Raw genomic sequence first — 18,305 nt, 5'->3', positions numbered from 1 at the left:
TACAATTGTTTATTTCCCGTCCTTCTTCAAAGGTAAAAAGTCTGATTGTTGAGATGCAGCCAGTATATATATATATATATATATATATATATATTATAAATATTATATATATATATATATATATATATATATAACAGTATATATATATATATATATATATATATGTATATATATATATATACATATATATTTACACGTGCTTTGTGTGTAAATTCGAAGCCCAGAATGTAAAAAAAACTACTTCCGAAAGGGCTCCTGTATTCCAGAAAATGAGAGAGTAACGCAAGCTTCCACAGACGTAACTCTCCTCAATAAGAGCAATTCGCTTCCACGCGCTCCACTCCGGAAGGACTTAGCGAAAGAAGAAGATGAAGAAGAAGAAGATGAAGAAGAAGAAGAGGAAGAAGAAGAAGAATGAGAAAAAAGAAGAATTTTGGGGGGTGAAATGTCCTTGCCCTCCCGACCTCCTCCATAACCGATGCGTGGAATCGGAGGCGTGTCATTCTTTCACGTATATTTCGGGATCGAGAGGTTGGCAGCGAAAATTCCACCACATCTATCGTCCGTATTAGGCATATTGCGCATGATTTTATTCATTTATTTTGGTCTTTCTTTTAAGGGGCAGGTCGCGTTCTGTGTAGGCTGACCTGCTCCAAACTGACTAGATCAGGTTCTCAAACTTTTCTTGGCCTAAGAGCCCTTTCACCGTTGTCAAAATGTCATTCCAACCGCGCCCACCCCCAACCCCCTTCCCAAAATTGTCTGCCCCAAAAGGTCCATTCATAATATGCATGTACTACTAAATATACTTATTTTCTTCCACATTAATACTTAAACCTTTACATACTTGGATTAATTTTATAGCGTAGTTTTACATATGTAAGCGATTGAGCATGTAATGGATGTTAAAACTTTGATAAGAGTGGTCATAATCTCTCCTCCCCTCTCCCGGGAAACTCTGAAATCGCATCTCCCCCCCACCCCGGGTTGAGAGCCATTGGCCTAGATTTTGATTTGGTGAGCTTCCATAGAGCCGAATGGCCAAAAAGGATGGAGACAGTAAATCAATGCAGATTGTAAACGACGAAAGAAACAAAGAATATTTATAATATTAATGAATATTTATATATATATATCATATATATATATATATATATATATATATGATATATATATATACATTATTAAATATCTGGGATATATATATATATAATATATAAATATAAGTCAATATGAATAAGTGCAGCTGGCCACTCCCTCCCCCTGTAATAGGACCTATGTCTTGGGTTAGTTAAGGGCATACATGGTCGAATTAACCATTCGGTTAACAATACACACACAAATAATTTTTATATATATATATATATATATATATATATATATATATATATATATATATATATATATATATATTACACATACACAGTCGCAACCAATCATCCAAGAACGCAAATCAAGTAGACGTACGAATACTATAGCCTATTTGCCATGTGGCTCATCTTTACGACGCCCCCCGAGTCACGCGAAGATGTAAACCTCCGCATCCTCCTGCAGAGGAATCGTGACGAGGGCGAAAGTTCCGAAAAGGCAGCCGGGTATATAAAGGCCTACCACGGCCCCTGAGACGCACCATACACCTGCCGAACATGACACTGAAGGTAAGTCGAGGAATCGAATGCAACAAAGAGTGTATGTATTCGTTTTCTATGCTTTTGCTTTTGTCATTCAATGTATATGTTTTCCTTACTTCTACTGCATTGGTTTTCGATCAGCACAGCCAGGAACATTAGTTAATTTAGATTCGGGTACAGTTCGTAAATTTTGGGATCCGGTCGGGCTGTCGAAATTCCCTGCACATCTAAAAAGATTAAGCTGCTGCAAATCTACGTATCTGTGCCTTTCATTGTGTTAATATTTAAAAATAATTTCACGCTTTCAATTTACAAATAATATGATTTTTGAAAAATTAGATTTAAAGAACAAGTTCGTGGAAGCCCCAAGAAAAACTGCGGTGTTAAGCATCTATCAATTTTGGACTCAATTAAATACAATCTAAAAGGGAACCTCTCTATTTTTCTTGCCTGTTAATGTGCCTTTCAAGTTGATTGTTCCGCTATTTCTTCATTCTGAACTGCTTTGACATATGAGAGCCAATTACCTCTCTTACAGGTCGTTTACCTCTGACAAAACCCTTAGTATCAATTTCCTTCATCATACATCTTGAGATTACCAAAGTTAAGATCGTTTAAACCCAAGACAATTATCAAAACAGGTTTTTCTCATTTTTGTAGAAGTTAGCTTTCAACTTCGTCGTCCATCAAGAACCGGGAATGTGGAATTTACTTTCAAGAGGATCTCGTCATTATTTCTGATGATAATGTATAGTATTTTTAATTTAAATTCCAGCATTTCTCTCCCCTTTGAATTATGATATTTTGACTCGAGCAACACATCAATTACTATATAAAGATGGATGATTGGGCCTCTTTATCTTTATTTTCACTGCCACAGTCAAAGCCAAAAAAATATTATCATCACTCGAGTTCGTCATGCAATTCATAAAATTTGTGATTTTTCCTAGATAGTGCGGTATCTAGGACTAATATTTCTTTGGGGGTCATATCTTTATGATATTTACGGGTTTCTATGTTTTAACGGACATCCCGAACAGCCTTGTACTAAAAACGCCGGAAAAGTGTATACATACCGAGTTAAAACCCGTGGAGCTCACTATCTAGGACAGATCCAAATCACTACAGGGTGTCCATAAAGTAGCAGTACCATTTCAAGTATTTATTGCACAGAATGGTACTGGGACTTTATGGACACTCTGAATTATTCCTGACAATTGTTCTGACAATCGAATTGTACTTCAATCTCACAGGTGCCACACCTTCTCCCGTCATCCTTCATTTAAAAGGAAATATTTCTCGAATACTCAAAACATGAATCTTGCGCAGTGATATTTCACTTGAAGTTCAGTCATCTACCCGATTTAGGCTTCTTTCACCGCTCTATCATTTTCTATTGTTCGTTTTCAAAGTCAACCTCATCCTTGCCTTATCCGATCAATTTCTAGGTCACCTTCCTCCCTGCCTAATATTCTCACATTCATGGTTTATGTTTCTATGTTATCTTCATCCTCGCCTTATTTCGTTTTTGCAGGTCACCCTCATATTGGCCTCCACGGTAGCACTGGCTATCGCCGAAAAGCTCCCCGAGCACAAAATACCCCGCTCCTACTTTGCCCCAACCCAGGAGCCTGAATACCCCACAGTAAGTGTCTGTTTCCTTTTTTTTTTTTTTCTCTCTCTCTTTTAGAAAAAATTTTTCTCGCTTATCACTGTTCTTATTCAACATTTAATAATGGGAACGAGGTTACACTTACTTCGTCTTTTATAAACTACTTTCGTCCAACCGCAATTTCTAAAGAGTTCTATACATTAAATCAATCTGACGTTAAACTTTACGATGAAACATAAACCAGACTGCAATGGTGTTTTAAAGCTCCACATCTGTAGTCCTCAGTTTCCAAAATTACTATTTGGAAGCATTGTATGCATACGCCGATTTGTTAGCTGGTTTTATTACTGTTATTTTCACTCGTATCTCACTATTTTTCTCTTATTCTCTTAGCTCTATTTTAACGATTTTCCAGATTTATGTGAAGCCTTACCTAACAAGTTAATAGTAGGCTTGTCCTATATGCATGTGTGCACAGCATGAATAGTCATACAATTTTGTAAAGAATTACTATAAACTATGTGAAACCTTACCTAACAAATTAATAGCATTTTGGCTTGTCTTATATACATGCGTGCACAGCATGAATAATCATACAATTTTGTAAAGAATTACTATATACATTGTTTCTCGTTCAGGAACCCCCAAAATATGCCTACAATTATGACGTGGCTGACGACTACACTGGCGCCAGTTTCGCAGCCTCCGAGTCACGTGATGGCTACAAGACAGTAGGAAGTTACAAGGTCAACCTACCTGACGGCCGAATTCAAACTGTCAAATATGTGGACAATGGCAACGGTCTGGAAGCCGAAGTGACTTACGAAGGAGAAGCCAGATACCCAGAATACAAGCCAGCGCCTAAGTACAAGAAAACTGCCGCTGCTCCTGCCCCTAGCCAGGTTTACAAGCCTGCCCCAGCTCCCGATCCTGTCCCCGTTTACAAGCCTGCTCCAGCCCCTTCCTATGAGCCTGATCCTGTCCCTGTCTACAAGCCTGCTCCAGTTCCTGCCCCAGTGCCAGGTTACAAGCCTGCTCCTGCTCCTGTCTCGGCATATGAGGCTGCTTCTGACGAAGAGCTTGACCCTGACCAGTTCCGAGTCCCTGTCTATACAACTGCTGCTGCTGCACCTGCCACGATCTATAGGCCTACTCTTGCTCCTGCCCCGTACCCTGTTCCAGTGTATGAGTCTAATGCTGTTCCAGTACACAAGCCCTCTTCTCGCGGTTCGTCTGGCTACAGACCTGGTGCCAACACTGCTCCAGTTTATGATCCAACTACAGTTCTTCAGCAAGGGCCTCTATACCGACCTCTTCCAACCTTATACGAGTGAACTCGGGGATAATAGTTCTCTAAAAAGGAATATAAACTTCTAAACATTTTAATTTATTTATGCAATGAAAGAGAGAGAGGTTTTGGTGCCAAAGAATACATGATAAAATTTGTAGTTCAGTTTTCCCTAACCTTGAAAAAAAAAAACAAAAAAAAAAAAAAAAAAAAAAAAAAAATATATATATTATATATATATATATAATATATATATATCTATATATATATATATATATCTAATCTATATATATATTGGTATCATATAACATATTATATATAGATAAATATATATTATATAGATATATTATATCTATATATATAATATATAATAATATTATATATATAGTATAATTAGATATATATATATAACATATATATATGTAATTAAAATATATAAAGATATATATGATATATATATATATATATATATATATATATATATATATAAGTTCACGAAAAATAATTCATCCTCAGGATAGGTGTCTGTTCTCCAGCCTGACCAACGGGTTTAATCTATCTTTTCCAAGGCAAAACAAGTTTTATTTTAGAAGTGCAGAGATCAGAGTGACAGGCCCTAGACTGGAGGAGAAAACAACAACAACAACATGTTTGCTATTCAAAGTAAGAAAACCTAAAATGATGAGGTGTAGCAAGCCAGGATACAGAACTACAATTTCTCACCGCCTGTACAGGAAATAAAATATAAACATACTGTGTCAGTTTCTTTGAGTGTGTTGGAACTGGAATATAAAATTTAGGCCAAATGCCAAGCGCTGGGATCTATGAGATCATTCGGCGCTGAAATAATATCGAAACAATTACTGGTAGAAGGTGGAAAGCAAGTTGGAAAAGGAATATGCACGGAGGTATAGTAAATGGTTTGAAAGGGGTTGCAGCTAGGGGCCGAAAGGACGCTCGAAAAGTGATATAATTTTCATACTTAAAAATGACGTTTAAGAAAAATTCCTTCAATAATTCAAGGATATCAAAAGTTTCATTATAACATGGTTAGCGTAAAATATTTTCACTTTTAAACTCCTTCCTGACCGCTCAGCCATAAAATCACTCCTTTGCCTTCGTTAATGCAGCGTCTAAAAATATAAGTTGGTTAACATAACTTTTTATCACTTGATTTGAAACGAATTCCTCTGAATATTCTGGCTCACATATTTTCAGGTCTCCAAGGGACATTCTGTTAAATGAAGACAGTTTAACAGATGAATGATTGCTAGAGGAATAATACGCATATCCATCAATTTGAGTAAAACAAAGATAGCTATTATCTATATATTACTCTTCATAACAATGGGGTGTTTGATGTAATAATTTTGTGACACCAGTAATTAAAGTAAATTTTTACGTGTGTTTATGCAGTTTTTTTTTTAAGTAGCCTAAAGTGAACTCCGCATTTTCTTTCACTTTTCCTGCGAGTGCATTTTGTATATCTGAATGCCATGGAACCATTGTGGTACTGGATGAATGATCGTTATCTGCTCGTAGATTTTAAAAAGTGAGCTACAGGTTTTAATGTAGCAGTAATTTTAACTTTAATTTGAATATAACGTTGAACAAAAAGTGTATCGACTACTCTTCAACATGAACCGGATGAATGCTAGCAAGACGTGAGTAGAGGATCTTGTATATAATCCGGAGAATCAATTGAAAATTTCCCAGAAATATTCTTTTACGGACTCGGTATGATTATTATACTTGGTGATTTACTTTAATGAAACTATCTTTTCGTAGACTTGCATGCATAATACAAAAACCAGAAGTGATTACCTGAATTGAGAAAAAGGTGGAATATACTTTCATCGTAACAAAATAATAATGTTTACGACGACAAGGATGAGACTAAACGGAGTTCTGAAAGTGAAGACAACGCCTGGGGTTGTTCAGTAACAGTTTATGGTCGCTGGAAGGTGCGCGATGTTGATTTTTACGACGCCGCCTGTTCAACGGGGGATAAAAATAAACCTTAAACACAAAGAAGAAAGGACCAAAAAAACACATCCAGGTAACTAAATTGTGGGAACGACATGACATTAGACGCCATCTCCCCCTGAGAATTCTTTGAATATTGCTCTAGAACAAACTGGGCAATTTAGATTTATTTTTCAGAGGCCGATGGCGAAGGCAACCCAATACCTTTTTTAAGCTGAGGATAGAAGGAAACGATAAAAAGCGAAAGAAAGAGCGGAATAGGATTAACCCCAACGGAAGGGAAGAAATCGAGAAGTTGGCACTTGGCAAGTGCTATCCGGACGTCATAATTTCATTATAAACAATGGAAAATAACTTCTCAACATCTCCCCTTCAAGTATACTTCTGTAAGTCATAAACTCACAGTTTCCGTGTTTGCAAGGTTGTAGAACAATCTACCAATTACGGTGACTTTGTGAGAACTTGACCTAAGTCGAATGAACACAACTTGGATTTGAAATTAATGAAAAAATATTAACCAGTGGGCCTCTATTTTTACACACTAAACCTTGGTGCTCTCGGTTAATTTAATAATAATAATAATAATAATAATAATAATAATAATAATAATAATAATAATAATAATAATAATAATAATAATAATAATAACAACAACAACAACAACAACAACAACAAGTGAAAAAACAATAATCTCTGGTCCTCTAATCTTCATCATTAAATCTTGATGCTCTCGGTCATTAATATAATAATAATAATAATAATAATAATAATAATAATAATAATAATAATAATAATAATAATAATAATAATAATAATAAGTGAAAAACATTAATCAATGGATCGCTATGCTTAAACATTAAACGTCGTTGCCTTCGGTCAATGATAATAATAATAATAATAATAATAATAATAATAATAATAATAATAATAATAATAATAATAATAATAATAATAATAATAATAATAATAATGAATATGTGACCTTTAAACTACGTCAAATGTAGATAGTGAGCGCGATTAGAGGAAAACATTCATCTGAGGATATATGCTTAGGCATTTCACCTTTTCTTAGTCAGTTTAGTTATTCTTTGGGTGGAAAAACCATTGTCAGAGATACGACCCCCCCACAAAAAAAAAAAAAAAAAAAAAAAAAAAGACGCGCGCACACAAAATTGGAAGAATGACAAGGATCTCTATTCTGGCCAATAAAAGCGCAGTCATTTACGCTTGCGAATTGGCCGTGACCTCGCGAGACCCGGTCGGTCTATTAAATTCCTTTAAAAATTAAAAAAAAAATAAAAAAAGGGCAAGGATGAATGAACGTGAAAGGGGGAGGAAAAAAAGGAAAGGAAGCAAGAAAAAGGTGGGAGTGGCGTGTCACATGAAAAAAAAAAAAAAAAAAAAAAGAGTGGAGTGGAAGAAACGAACGCCTACAAATTTATTACGAGGCACGATGACTTTCATGGTGAAAGGATCAATGCCACTCCATGGCAAATTGGTGTTACGATTCCAGCCTTCTTGGGTTGTAAAAGGCTTGGTTTTTAAAATTCATTTCAGTCTAAAAATCTTGATTTTATAAGGCATTCAGGTGGTTGCATATTGTGTGTGTGTGTGTGTGTGTGTGTGTTTGGCTTATTTATAATTTCAAAGACAAAGGTGCCATTTTTTCTGTGAATCGGCAAAATATCCTAAATCTTTCTATATCGTACGTCCCAAAAAGCGTGAACCAACGAATGTACTACTGAACCCAGTAGGATTTTACTAACTGTACTACGTGTTTCCGTATGTTCGATGCACATTTCTGCCATTAATATTGTTTGTTTGTATGGTGTTTTTACGTTGCATGGAACCAGTGGTTATTCAGCAACGGGACCAACGGCTTTACGTGACTTCCGAACCACGTCGAGAGTGAACTTCTATCACCAGAAATACACATCTCTCACACCTCAATGGAATGCCCGAGAATCGAACTCGCGGCCACCGAGGTGGTACGCCAACACCATACCGACCACGCCATTGAGGCGCTCTGTCATTAATATTAGCTGTTTGGCAATCAAGTCCCTCCAGATTACTATGCAAACACACAATCCCACGAACGCCCCAGATGGGTCAGTTATCTGCTACGCTAATTTCCACACATCAGAATAGGAAAACAAGTTGAGAAAAATATTGATAAAAACAAATCAGCCCCAGAATACAGACTTGAAAGAAAAAGATGCTCAAAAAAATGACTACGAAAAAGAATGATAAGCCCACTGATTCGAGCACGTACAATTGACCCTCGTTATATTAACTCACCGACCATCACGCAATACGCTTGTTTTATCAATGAGGAATGATTCCAGTCCCCATAATTACAGGCGCGATACACTCCGGTCTCTTCGCACTAAGATGAACTCGTGAGAAAAGACGATTAAAGAAGTTATAAAACACCCAACAAAATATATCATTAAAGCCTAGATGACCGGAGTAACCGGTTACCTAAATCGAGCAAAACCTTGTTCCTGTTATCAAGCACGTAATACTCATTTTATTTTATTTTTTTCTTTTCTTTTTCTATTCTGTTTTCAGTGCCAAGCGACATCCAGCAACGATCGAAGGTGAGGAGGAGGAGGAGGAGGAGGAGGCGGGGAAAGTCAATTTTGGCAGAGTATAAAGGGCGTGGGCCCACTCAGGTCGACATCATTCGGCCAACATGTCTCTCCAGGTACAGTAGCCCCTCCCGGTTGCGTTGGAACAGACCAGTGTTTAAAATTTTGGATGGTGCTAGACTTGTGGTCAGTTGTTTTAGTTGCTTGTGGTTGTGAGTGTTTGTAATATATATATATATATATATATATATATATATGTATATATATATATATATATGTATATATATATGATATATATATGATATATACATACATACATACATACATATATATATATATATATATATATATTGTATATATACATATATATATATATATATATATGTATATATATTATATATATATATATATATATATATATATATATATATATATATATATATATATTAACGGCTGAATTGAGGATAGGCCCGTGCCAAAACCATTCTACTCTCGATACAATCAGACACGAAAACACACACACACACAGAAATATATATATATATATATATATATATATATATATATATATAAACATTTTGTTTGTTTGTATAGTGTTTTTGCGTAGTTATTCAGCAACGGGACCAACGGCTTTACGTGACTTCCGAACCACGTCGAGTGTGAACTTCTATCATCAGAATTACACATCTCTAACCCCTCAGTGGAATGCCAGAGAATCGAACTCGCGGCCACCGAGGTGGCAGGCTAAGACCATACCGATCACGCCACTGAGGCGCATATAAACAGTTTTAATCATTTTTGTTAATCTAGACAAGTTTAGAATTTGCATAACAAGACTCGATACTGGGAAATACATATTTTAAAGTTAATGACAACATCGGTTAACGTTAAAAGATATACTACCTTAGTAAAAATCTAATTGAACCTGTTCACTGCGATCATTTTAATTAACATCAATATAACCGAGTCCATACATACACGAGTTAAAAGCAAATAGTTCTCCATATACGAGATAAAGCAAACAATTCTCGAACGATTTTGCACTGTTACCGTGAATGCGAGTTCAGTTCTCATTATGAATGTTTATGCCATTCATAATCCTGGTTCGTGCTTTGCTAAACACCTTGGCTTAACTGAAGCTGAATATGGACCAGTTTCAAGGTGTAAGACTCTCTTGACTGAAGCTGAATATCTTTAACGAAGCTGAATATGAACTCGTTTACGCTGTAAGACTCTCTTAAATGAAACTAAATATAGTAGATCAGTTCGCTCTCCAAGCCTCTCTTGAATGAGGATGAATATACACCCATGCGCGCTTTTTAAGATCATCTCAAAGGTGAATCTCTACACGTTCACGCTATAAATCTTTTAAATAAAGCTGAATAATAGACCCGGACACGCTAAATGACTCTCTCAAATGAAACTAAATACAGAGCCATTCTTTCTACGTCATTTGGGATCAATCGTTCACCATGAAACGTGAAAGCACCATTGCAACTCTATTTCATCCTGGATTTTCCATCTCGCCGCAGATCGCCTTCGTCTTCGCCTCCCTGGTGGTGCTGGCCTTCGGCGACCGCGCCCCGGTCTACGGAGCTCCCCCAACCTATGCCCCTCCTGCCTACGCCGCACCGGTACCGAAATACGTAGCCCCCGTCTCCTACAACGAGCCTGTCTACCCTGATGTAAGAACCTGTCTATTTGAGTTTTCTAGCACATAAGAACCTGTCTATTTGAGTTTTCTAGCACATAAGAACCTGTCTATTTAAGTTTTCTAGCACATAAGAACCTGTCTATTTGAGTTTTCTAGCACATAAGAACCTGTCTATTTGAGTTTTCTAGCACATAAAAACCTGTCTATTTGAGTTTTCTAGCACATAAGAACCTGTCTATTTGAGTTTTCTAGCACATAAGAACCTGTCTATTTAAGTTTTCTAGCACATAAGAACCTGTCTATTTGAGTTTTCTAGCACATAAGAACCTGTCTAATTGAGTTTTCTAGTACATAAGTAGCCATGGTGATATCTGCCTCATACACGAATATTTACGGATACTCCACCTTGTGAATACCGAATAGGTTCATTTTTATTCTCCATTAGCAAACCATTTATTTCTGGACTCGTAAGTCCCTTGGACTTTACCTCGACTTCGACAGGTTCGGTTCTAATCCACTAAAACTGAGCTGCGATACTTTCCCACCTCATGATACGAGAAACTGAAAAAGGCATTATTTTGATACAGATATGAGTTTGAAAAGCCATATCCACGCAGATTTCCTTGATCAAAATCTTCTTTTATCTGGTATTCGTTGCCTGATGATGATTTTGCAAGTTTACAAGTTGGATTATTTTTTTACGGCTGAGATAATTACTCGAACAGTTCAGGATTCTTTCCTAGGCAAAATTGGTGATAAAATGACGAAGGAAGTCAATGATAAGGGAAATATTGATTCTGTGAACATATCTTATATTATAATATACCTACGCGATATATAAAACTCATTAGATTAACCAACAAATCGAATACTTTGCAATTGCTTCACCGACAGGTGCTATGCGTATCAATCATCGTACAAGTAAATAAATTTTTTTTTGTGTATATCTATAACCGAGTTATTTCAATCCTTTGGCCACAGGATATTGCATAGCTGGTGGAGATGTTATAGCAAAGGCAGATTTTCTAGTCTGGGAAAACTTTAAAGCCATGGAAGATTTTACAGTAAATGCAAATTTTCCAGTCAGGCGAAAGGATATTACATAGCCATTGTACATCTTATACCCAAGGCAGATCTTCTAATTAAATTAAATTCTTTTTACCACGGCAGATTTAAAAAATAATACATTTTCTTAGCGCCTGCGAAGGTCCAATAACCATTACTTTGGCACCCTAATGCTGTGACGTCAGTTCACCTCACGCGGTGCACTATATATAGTCATTATTTAAAGGCCTTTGCAACGTCTCTTCGGCCCCTGGCTGCAACCTCTTTCATTCCTTTTTCTGTACCTCCGTTCGTATTCTCTTTCTTCCATCTGACCTTCCACCCTCTCCTAACAACAGTTGCATAGTGCAACTGGGAAGTTTTCATCCTATTACGGATTTTGAATCTTTTAACCAGCAATGCCCGTTCCAGCGTTCAATGGCCTCATAGGTCCCAGCTCTTGTTTGGCTTAAATTCTATACTATCTCTCTCCCTGCTACAGGAACCCCCCAAGTACACCTTCAACTACGGCGTCGCCGACGACTACTCCGGCGCCAACTTCGGCCACAGCGAGTCCCGCGACGGCTACAACACCCAAGGCAGCTACACCGTCAACCTCCCCGACGGACGCATCCAGACCGTCACTTACTACGACAACGGCGACGGCCTCGTCGCCGAGGTGACTTACCAGGGAGAGGCCGTCTACCCAGAATACGCGCCTGCGTACAAACCCGCTCCAGCTTACAAGCCAGCTCCGGCTTATGAACCAGCTCCAGCCTACTCTGCTCCTATCATCCCCGCCTATGCATAAACGGCTTTAATTACCCTAGGAAATACTATTTATTTTTATGAGGTTTATTATTGCTTCTGCTCTACTCTACAACGTGGCTTGACGGATGACGACACGTGCCATCGAATAAATAAATATTTTGTTTACTTTCGATTTTTATTTCCTACTTATCACTGTTAGTTCCTAGTTCCTCGCTGGACGAGTGGATTTCGCACCCGGCTACCAATCCGGTGGAACCAGAGGAATTTATTTCTGGTGATAGAAATTCATTCCTCGATATAATGTGGTTCGGATCCCACAATAAGCTGTAGGTCCCGTTGCTAGGTAACCAATTGGTCCCTAGCCACGTAAAAATATCTAATCCTTCGGGCCAGCCCTAGGAGAGCTGTTAATCAGCTTAGTGGTCTGGTAAAACTAAGATATACTTAACTTTTAACTTATCACTGATTAGTCGTTTGACAAAAGCTTTGGTGGCAACCAAAGGCCTTTGTACACCTAAATCCTACAGAAGAAGAAGAAGAAGAAGAAGAAGAAGAAGAAGAAAAAGAAGAAGAAGAAAAGGGGAGGGGGGGGGGGACTAGGGACTAATTGACCGTGGAATCTTAAATCGTAAATCCACTTCAAGAGGAGGGGAAGAATACATTGGCAAGGGAAAACACGCAAAGGGTGGAATTTTTATTTTGCCATGAGAAAGCCAACGAACCAAACAGCTAATTCTAAAAATAAGACTTGGTGACCTACATGGCGTTACAAGGCCATGGGATAGAGGAAAAGATTCTTCTGGTCCCCTCGAAGTGGCTAAAATAGTAGCTATAAGGAGAGAGATACTGAAGCCTATCTCCTGAGGGTAGAAAGTCTCCAAAAGACAAAGTGCCACTGATTCAGTCTCGTATGAAAGGTTAATAAAAAAAATTACTCATAATTCTCCAGTAAAGGAAGATTAACCATGAATTGAAGGGACAGTACAAGGACAATTTGACATACTTAAAAGATCACAAATGTTTATTAAGAGAGAGAGAGAACGAGGAACAATGACAAGAATAAGTTGTAACATTTCAGCAAATAAAATATGATAAATTTATAACATTTTAGCACCAAAAATAACTATATATATAATTTACTGGAAGTTCATAGTTTACAACTGATTTCATTATTATTAAATGTAAGGAAGTGACATACTGCAAGAAAGAATGAAATAATAGGAAAATGATCTTGATGGATCAATGAACATGTAAATGACATATAACCTGTTCAGATATTACAGGAGAATTCCTACATACAAAATAAATACTTTTATTACAAATAGGCGTCACAATTCTAAGAGTAAGGAGTTTGGTTAAACCTTTAATTAAAAGACCTTTGAGGTATCAGGAAAGGTAACTTGACTTTCCAAGGTCTATCAAGGATGATGACCAGAGAATAATGACAGAGGAAATGTTCCTTAAAGCTTTGCACTGAGGGCACCATACTAATGACAACAGAAAATGTCCGATTACAAACGTCTTAGAAATATACGATTAAGTGAATTTTAAACTTCAACGACAGCAGACGTAAAAACGATCAAGAGAGTTTCAAGGGGGAAAAGTCAATCATCGGTCTTCGAAAGGATATTATATGTTATAGTATAAGAGGTTAATATACAGTGATTCAGAAGAAAACATGAACGACTCATTCATCCTTTCATGAATTGCAACACTGATCGCTCCCTTGGCTTTCTATAGTAATCCTCTGGCACCCCTTAGACAATACCATGACACCACAGTACCTGATTGTTTGTTTGTTTGTATGGTGTTTTTACGTTGCATGGAACCAGTGGTTATTCAGCAACGTGACCAACGGCTTTACGTAACTTCCGAACCACGTCGAGAGCGAACTTCTATCACCAGAAATACACATCTCTGACCCCTCAGTGGGATGCCCGAGAATCGAACTCGCGGCCACCGAGGTGGCAGGCAAAGACCATACAAACCACTCCACTGAGGAGCACCGCAGTACCTGATTCACAAGGGTATATATTATACAGGGGTATATATTCTCTCTCTCTCTCTCTCTCTCTCTCTCTCTCTCTCTCTCTCTCTCTCTTTCTCTCTCTCTCTACACACATCATGTAAAATGATAAACAAGGAAGACCACATCCATTCTTTTCTGTAAAGAACCTTCGACTTTTGATTCCTTTCCAAAAATCATGACCATAATGAGACGCCAGATAACATTATCAAAACTATCTTCCTTCTTTCATTAGTGCACATTTGCAGAAGAATATGATTCAACTATCTTCCCTTTGGAAAAAAATACAATGACGACTGGTTAAGCTCCAATAGCCACCAATAAAATAAAACAACACATTCCTTCAGTTAACGACATAAACGCAAAAATAACAAAACGGATTGCGTCAATACAGACCTAAAAAAAAATATTACAAATAATTGCTGGCGTTTCGGTCCACTGGCCGCGAGAAAATAAGTGTGGTTAAACGAGGGCATCAATTTTCTCAACTCTGTTTTTTAATTCTCGTAAAAATTCTTCATAAGAAACAAGAGATTGTTTTGGATAAACATCACGTTCGAAGGCAGTAACTAGCATGCTCAAATCCCGTCGTATTCAAATTATATTCAGCTGCTATTTTCATTTATACGAGACATCACCAGAAGGCAACGAGTTCTTTACATTCACCTTATTTACCAGGGAATGCGATTTCTCACTCCACGCCCATTCGTTAAGAGTAACCTCCGATGGTCTCATGGAAACTTTTGCGGTCTAAAAAATCCTCGTACTTTTAGAGAGAGAGAGAGAGAGAGAGAGAGAGAGAGAGAGAGAGAGAGAGAGAGAGAGAGAGAGAGAGAGGGGTGTATTTGATGAAGTATTTCCAGACCATGTCGATTACCCCGTCGAGGTCCTTACATTTTCAACTTGATTATAACGGAATCCATTTTGACGAAGCACAGATCATTCACGTCTGTTATTTTCATCTGATATATATATATATATATATATATATATATATATATATATATATATATATATATATATATATATATCTCCAACTGTGATCAAGTACATAGTTCACTGTTTAAAATTAACAAACAATTTTTGTAATATAAAGGAAACGTGTTCACACCATTACCCAGTAAGGGGACCGGAAGCAGGTTCCTCGGTTGTGAGATGAATGTGCTACTGATTGTATCACAAGAAGAGAGAGAGAGAGAGAGAGAGAGAGAGAGAGAGAGAGAGAGAGAGTGTCCCTCCATACACCTATGATAATAACATTACAGTGAAGGTGTTACCAAATAAACAGGGCAAAAGTAATGCGAAATAAAAATTTGCCGGTCTAAATATTACGTACAAGCGTGATGGGATACGACGCAGCCAGTGTACTAATTTGTCAAAAACTTCAATATGAGCTAAAACTCAAATAAATAAATAAATAAATAAATAAATAAATATATAAATAAATAAATAAATAAATAAATAAATAAATAAATAAATAAGTAAGTAATTTACACTACAAAAAACAATCAAATTGAAGAAAACATTTTGCAAAAAAAAAAAATATTGATTAAATAAAATAAAAATCATAAAAAATCTGAACACGTATCGATCACAAAATAGTCGGTACTCGGCTATAGAGAAGCATTTCCGTTGCTTTCTCGTTAATGCCTTCAAACACAGTAAGTATCAATGGTCACCAGGGACGTCCTCCAAATGGAGTTTTTGACAGTTGAAGTACCGAGCGCAACAATGACTGACAGAGTGCGTGTAATAAGTACCTTTTTAATTGGGAGGAAAATTAGCGCGCAAGAATATAAAGTTGAGAAAATGGGGAGAAAAACAGATAAAGATCAGGGAACGTACCAAACTGTGAATAAATTGCAGGTCTCATGACCGTGATCTAAACACGTTCCAAGTAGACACGACAACTAAATGAAAATGAATGACTCGCAGCTTTAGCAGTAAATCTTGGCCATAATTTCTTCATTGAGGTCCTTCTGAAGATGATACTAACCAAATATGAATGGCTCCTGAGTAGGTAAGTGCACGGGTTGGATTCACAAGATTTCTGTTAAGTCAATGGAGTGCTTAAACGCGATGCTCTATTCTCGATTCTGTAATGTTTTGGGATAAGTTTACTTTGGAAAACCTTGTATCCTAATTTTGACAATGCGGCATCATCTCTCTTAGCCAGGGTTAATATTCAGTGATAATGTACTACGGTCGTCCATGACATTCATAAAAACTCTTTTTTATGAAAATAAATAAATAGAACAAAAGTAAACAGTACATTACTAACAAACATGATGGGATATGCAACGGCGTAAAAAAAATTGTACGATTAAAAAAATCCGGAGCCAAACATTTAGCACAAAAATATTCATAAAAATATCAGAAACTTAGATTCACAGCAGTTTGTGATTGGTAAGTTTTCTATATTTTTATGGAGTACGGAGAAGCACAACCACTGCCTTTCTGATTGATATGTCGTCTAACTAATGCTAGCGTTACGATCACCAAGGTCGCCCGCCGAAAACCGCTTTTGAAAGCAACGTCTGATGAAGTACGTATTACAACTTTTTTCTCATTAAGAGAAAAATGAGCAACGAAGAATATAATGTTGAGAAAAGCAGGGAGAAAAGTAGATCAAAGAACAGCGAATTTACGAAACCGTAAATAAATTGCAGGTTTCCAAACCCAAGGTATATCCAGACCGTGATAATATAAATAAGTTCCAAGTAGACGTGACAACTAAAAGACAATGAATGACCACCATAATTTCTCCCTTGAGAGCCTTCTAAATATAATACTACAGAATTAAGAATGGCTCTGGAATAGTTAAGCGTGCTGGAAAGGAATTTGAGAGTAGGTAGGTTTGAAAGGTGTAACAGGAGGAATACTTTTCGCAGTTTGCACCATAATATAATTGTAATGAGATGGTGGATAACAAGATGGATTAAAAATAATATGCATGGAGGTACAGTAAAAGGAATGAAAGAGGTTGCAGCTAAGGACCGAAGGGACGCTGCAAAGAACCTTTAGTAATGCTTACGGTGCACCCCGTGAGGTGCACTGACGGCACTACTCTCGTACGGAAACAAGATCTGTGTAGTATAGCCAGACGCAATAATCTTGATTCTCTACAGTGTTTAAAGAGAGTTTATATACATACACACACACACACACAAATATATATATATATATATATATATATATATATATATATATATATATATATATATATATATATATATATATATATGCATTAAGCTACAAATGTCTTTTAATATCCAATTCGCTCTACCTCGGAATTAATAATATTTTTATATATTAACAGAAGAGGAATTCTTTTTTTTTTTTTTAAGTTGATAATAATTTCGTCCTCCCGTGGATTCGAACCAGCGGGCAGACAAGAGGAGAAATCAGACTGCAGTGACATCGACTCGGGCCAACAAGTGAGGTTATAAGTTGATACCGATTCCGAGCTTACAAACCTCTGTCGAACTCAGGTATTTGTAATTTGAATATATATATATATATATATATATATATATATATATATATATATATATATATATATATATATATATATATATATATATATATAATGTAAACCATCCCTACTAGTGAGGGTCAATAACCCTTAACAATATGCTACGATCGTCCAGGACTTAATTAAAAATCAAAGTAGCAAATAACCAGCAGAAGCAGTGCATTAAA

The 18,305-nt window shown here is 36.7% G+C and overlaps 2 protein-coding genes across 2 annotated transcripts; both read left to right on the top strand.

Annotated features, from left to right (window-relative positions):
- The first annotated feature begins 1,632 nt into the window (after positions 1-1,632).
- Positions 1,633-4,665, top strand: LOC135205944 (adhesive plaque matrix protein-like). The gene is made up of 3 exons (XM_064237133.1): positions 1,633-1,658; positions 3,166-3,276; positions 3,882-4,665. The coding sequence occupies exons 1-3, from the start codon at positions 1,647-1,649 to the stop codon at positions 4,575-4,577; spliced, it is 819 nt and encodes a 272-aa protein (XP_064093203.1). The 5' UTR covers positions 1,633-1,646; the 3' UTR covers positions 4,578-4,665.
- Positions 4,666-9,183: 4,518 nt separating this feature from the next.
- Positions 9,184-12,742, top strand: LOC135206157 (cuticle protein 7-like). The gene is made up of 3 exons (XM_064237431.1): positions 9,184-9,224; positions 10,641-10,793; positions 12,309-12,742. Exons 1-3 carry the CDS (start codon positions 9,213-9,215, stop codon positions 12,615-12,617), a joined length of 474 nt encoding a protein of 157 aa, XP_064093501.1. The 5' UTR covers positions 9,184-9,212; the 3' UTR covers positions 12,618-12,742.
- Positions 12,743-18,305: the final 5,563 nt, after the last annotated feature.

The sequence above is a fragment of the Macrobrachium nipponense genome, chromosome 29 (genome assembly GCF_015104395.2).
Source record: "Macrobrachium nipponense isolate FS-2020 chromosome 29, ASM1510439v2, whole genome shotgun sequence".
NCBI lineage: Eukaryota > Metazoa > Arthropoda > Malacostraca > Decapoda > Palaemonidae > Macrobrachium > Macrobrachium nipponense.
This window is presented reverse-complemented; position numbering and strand designations above follow the sequence as displayed.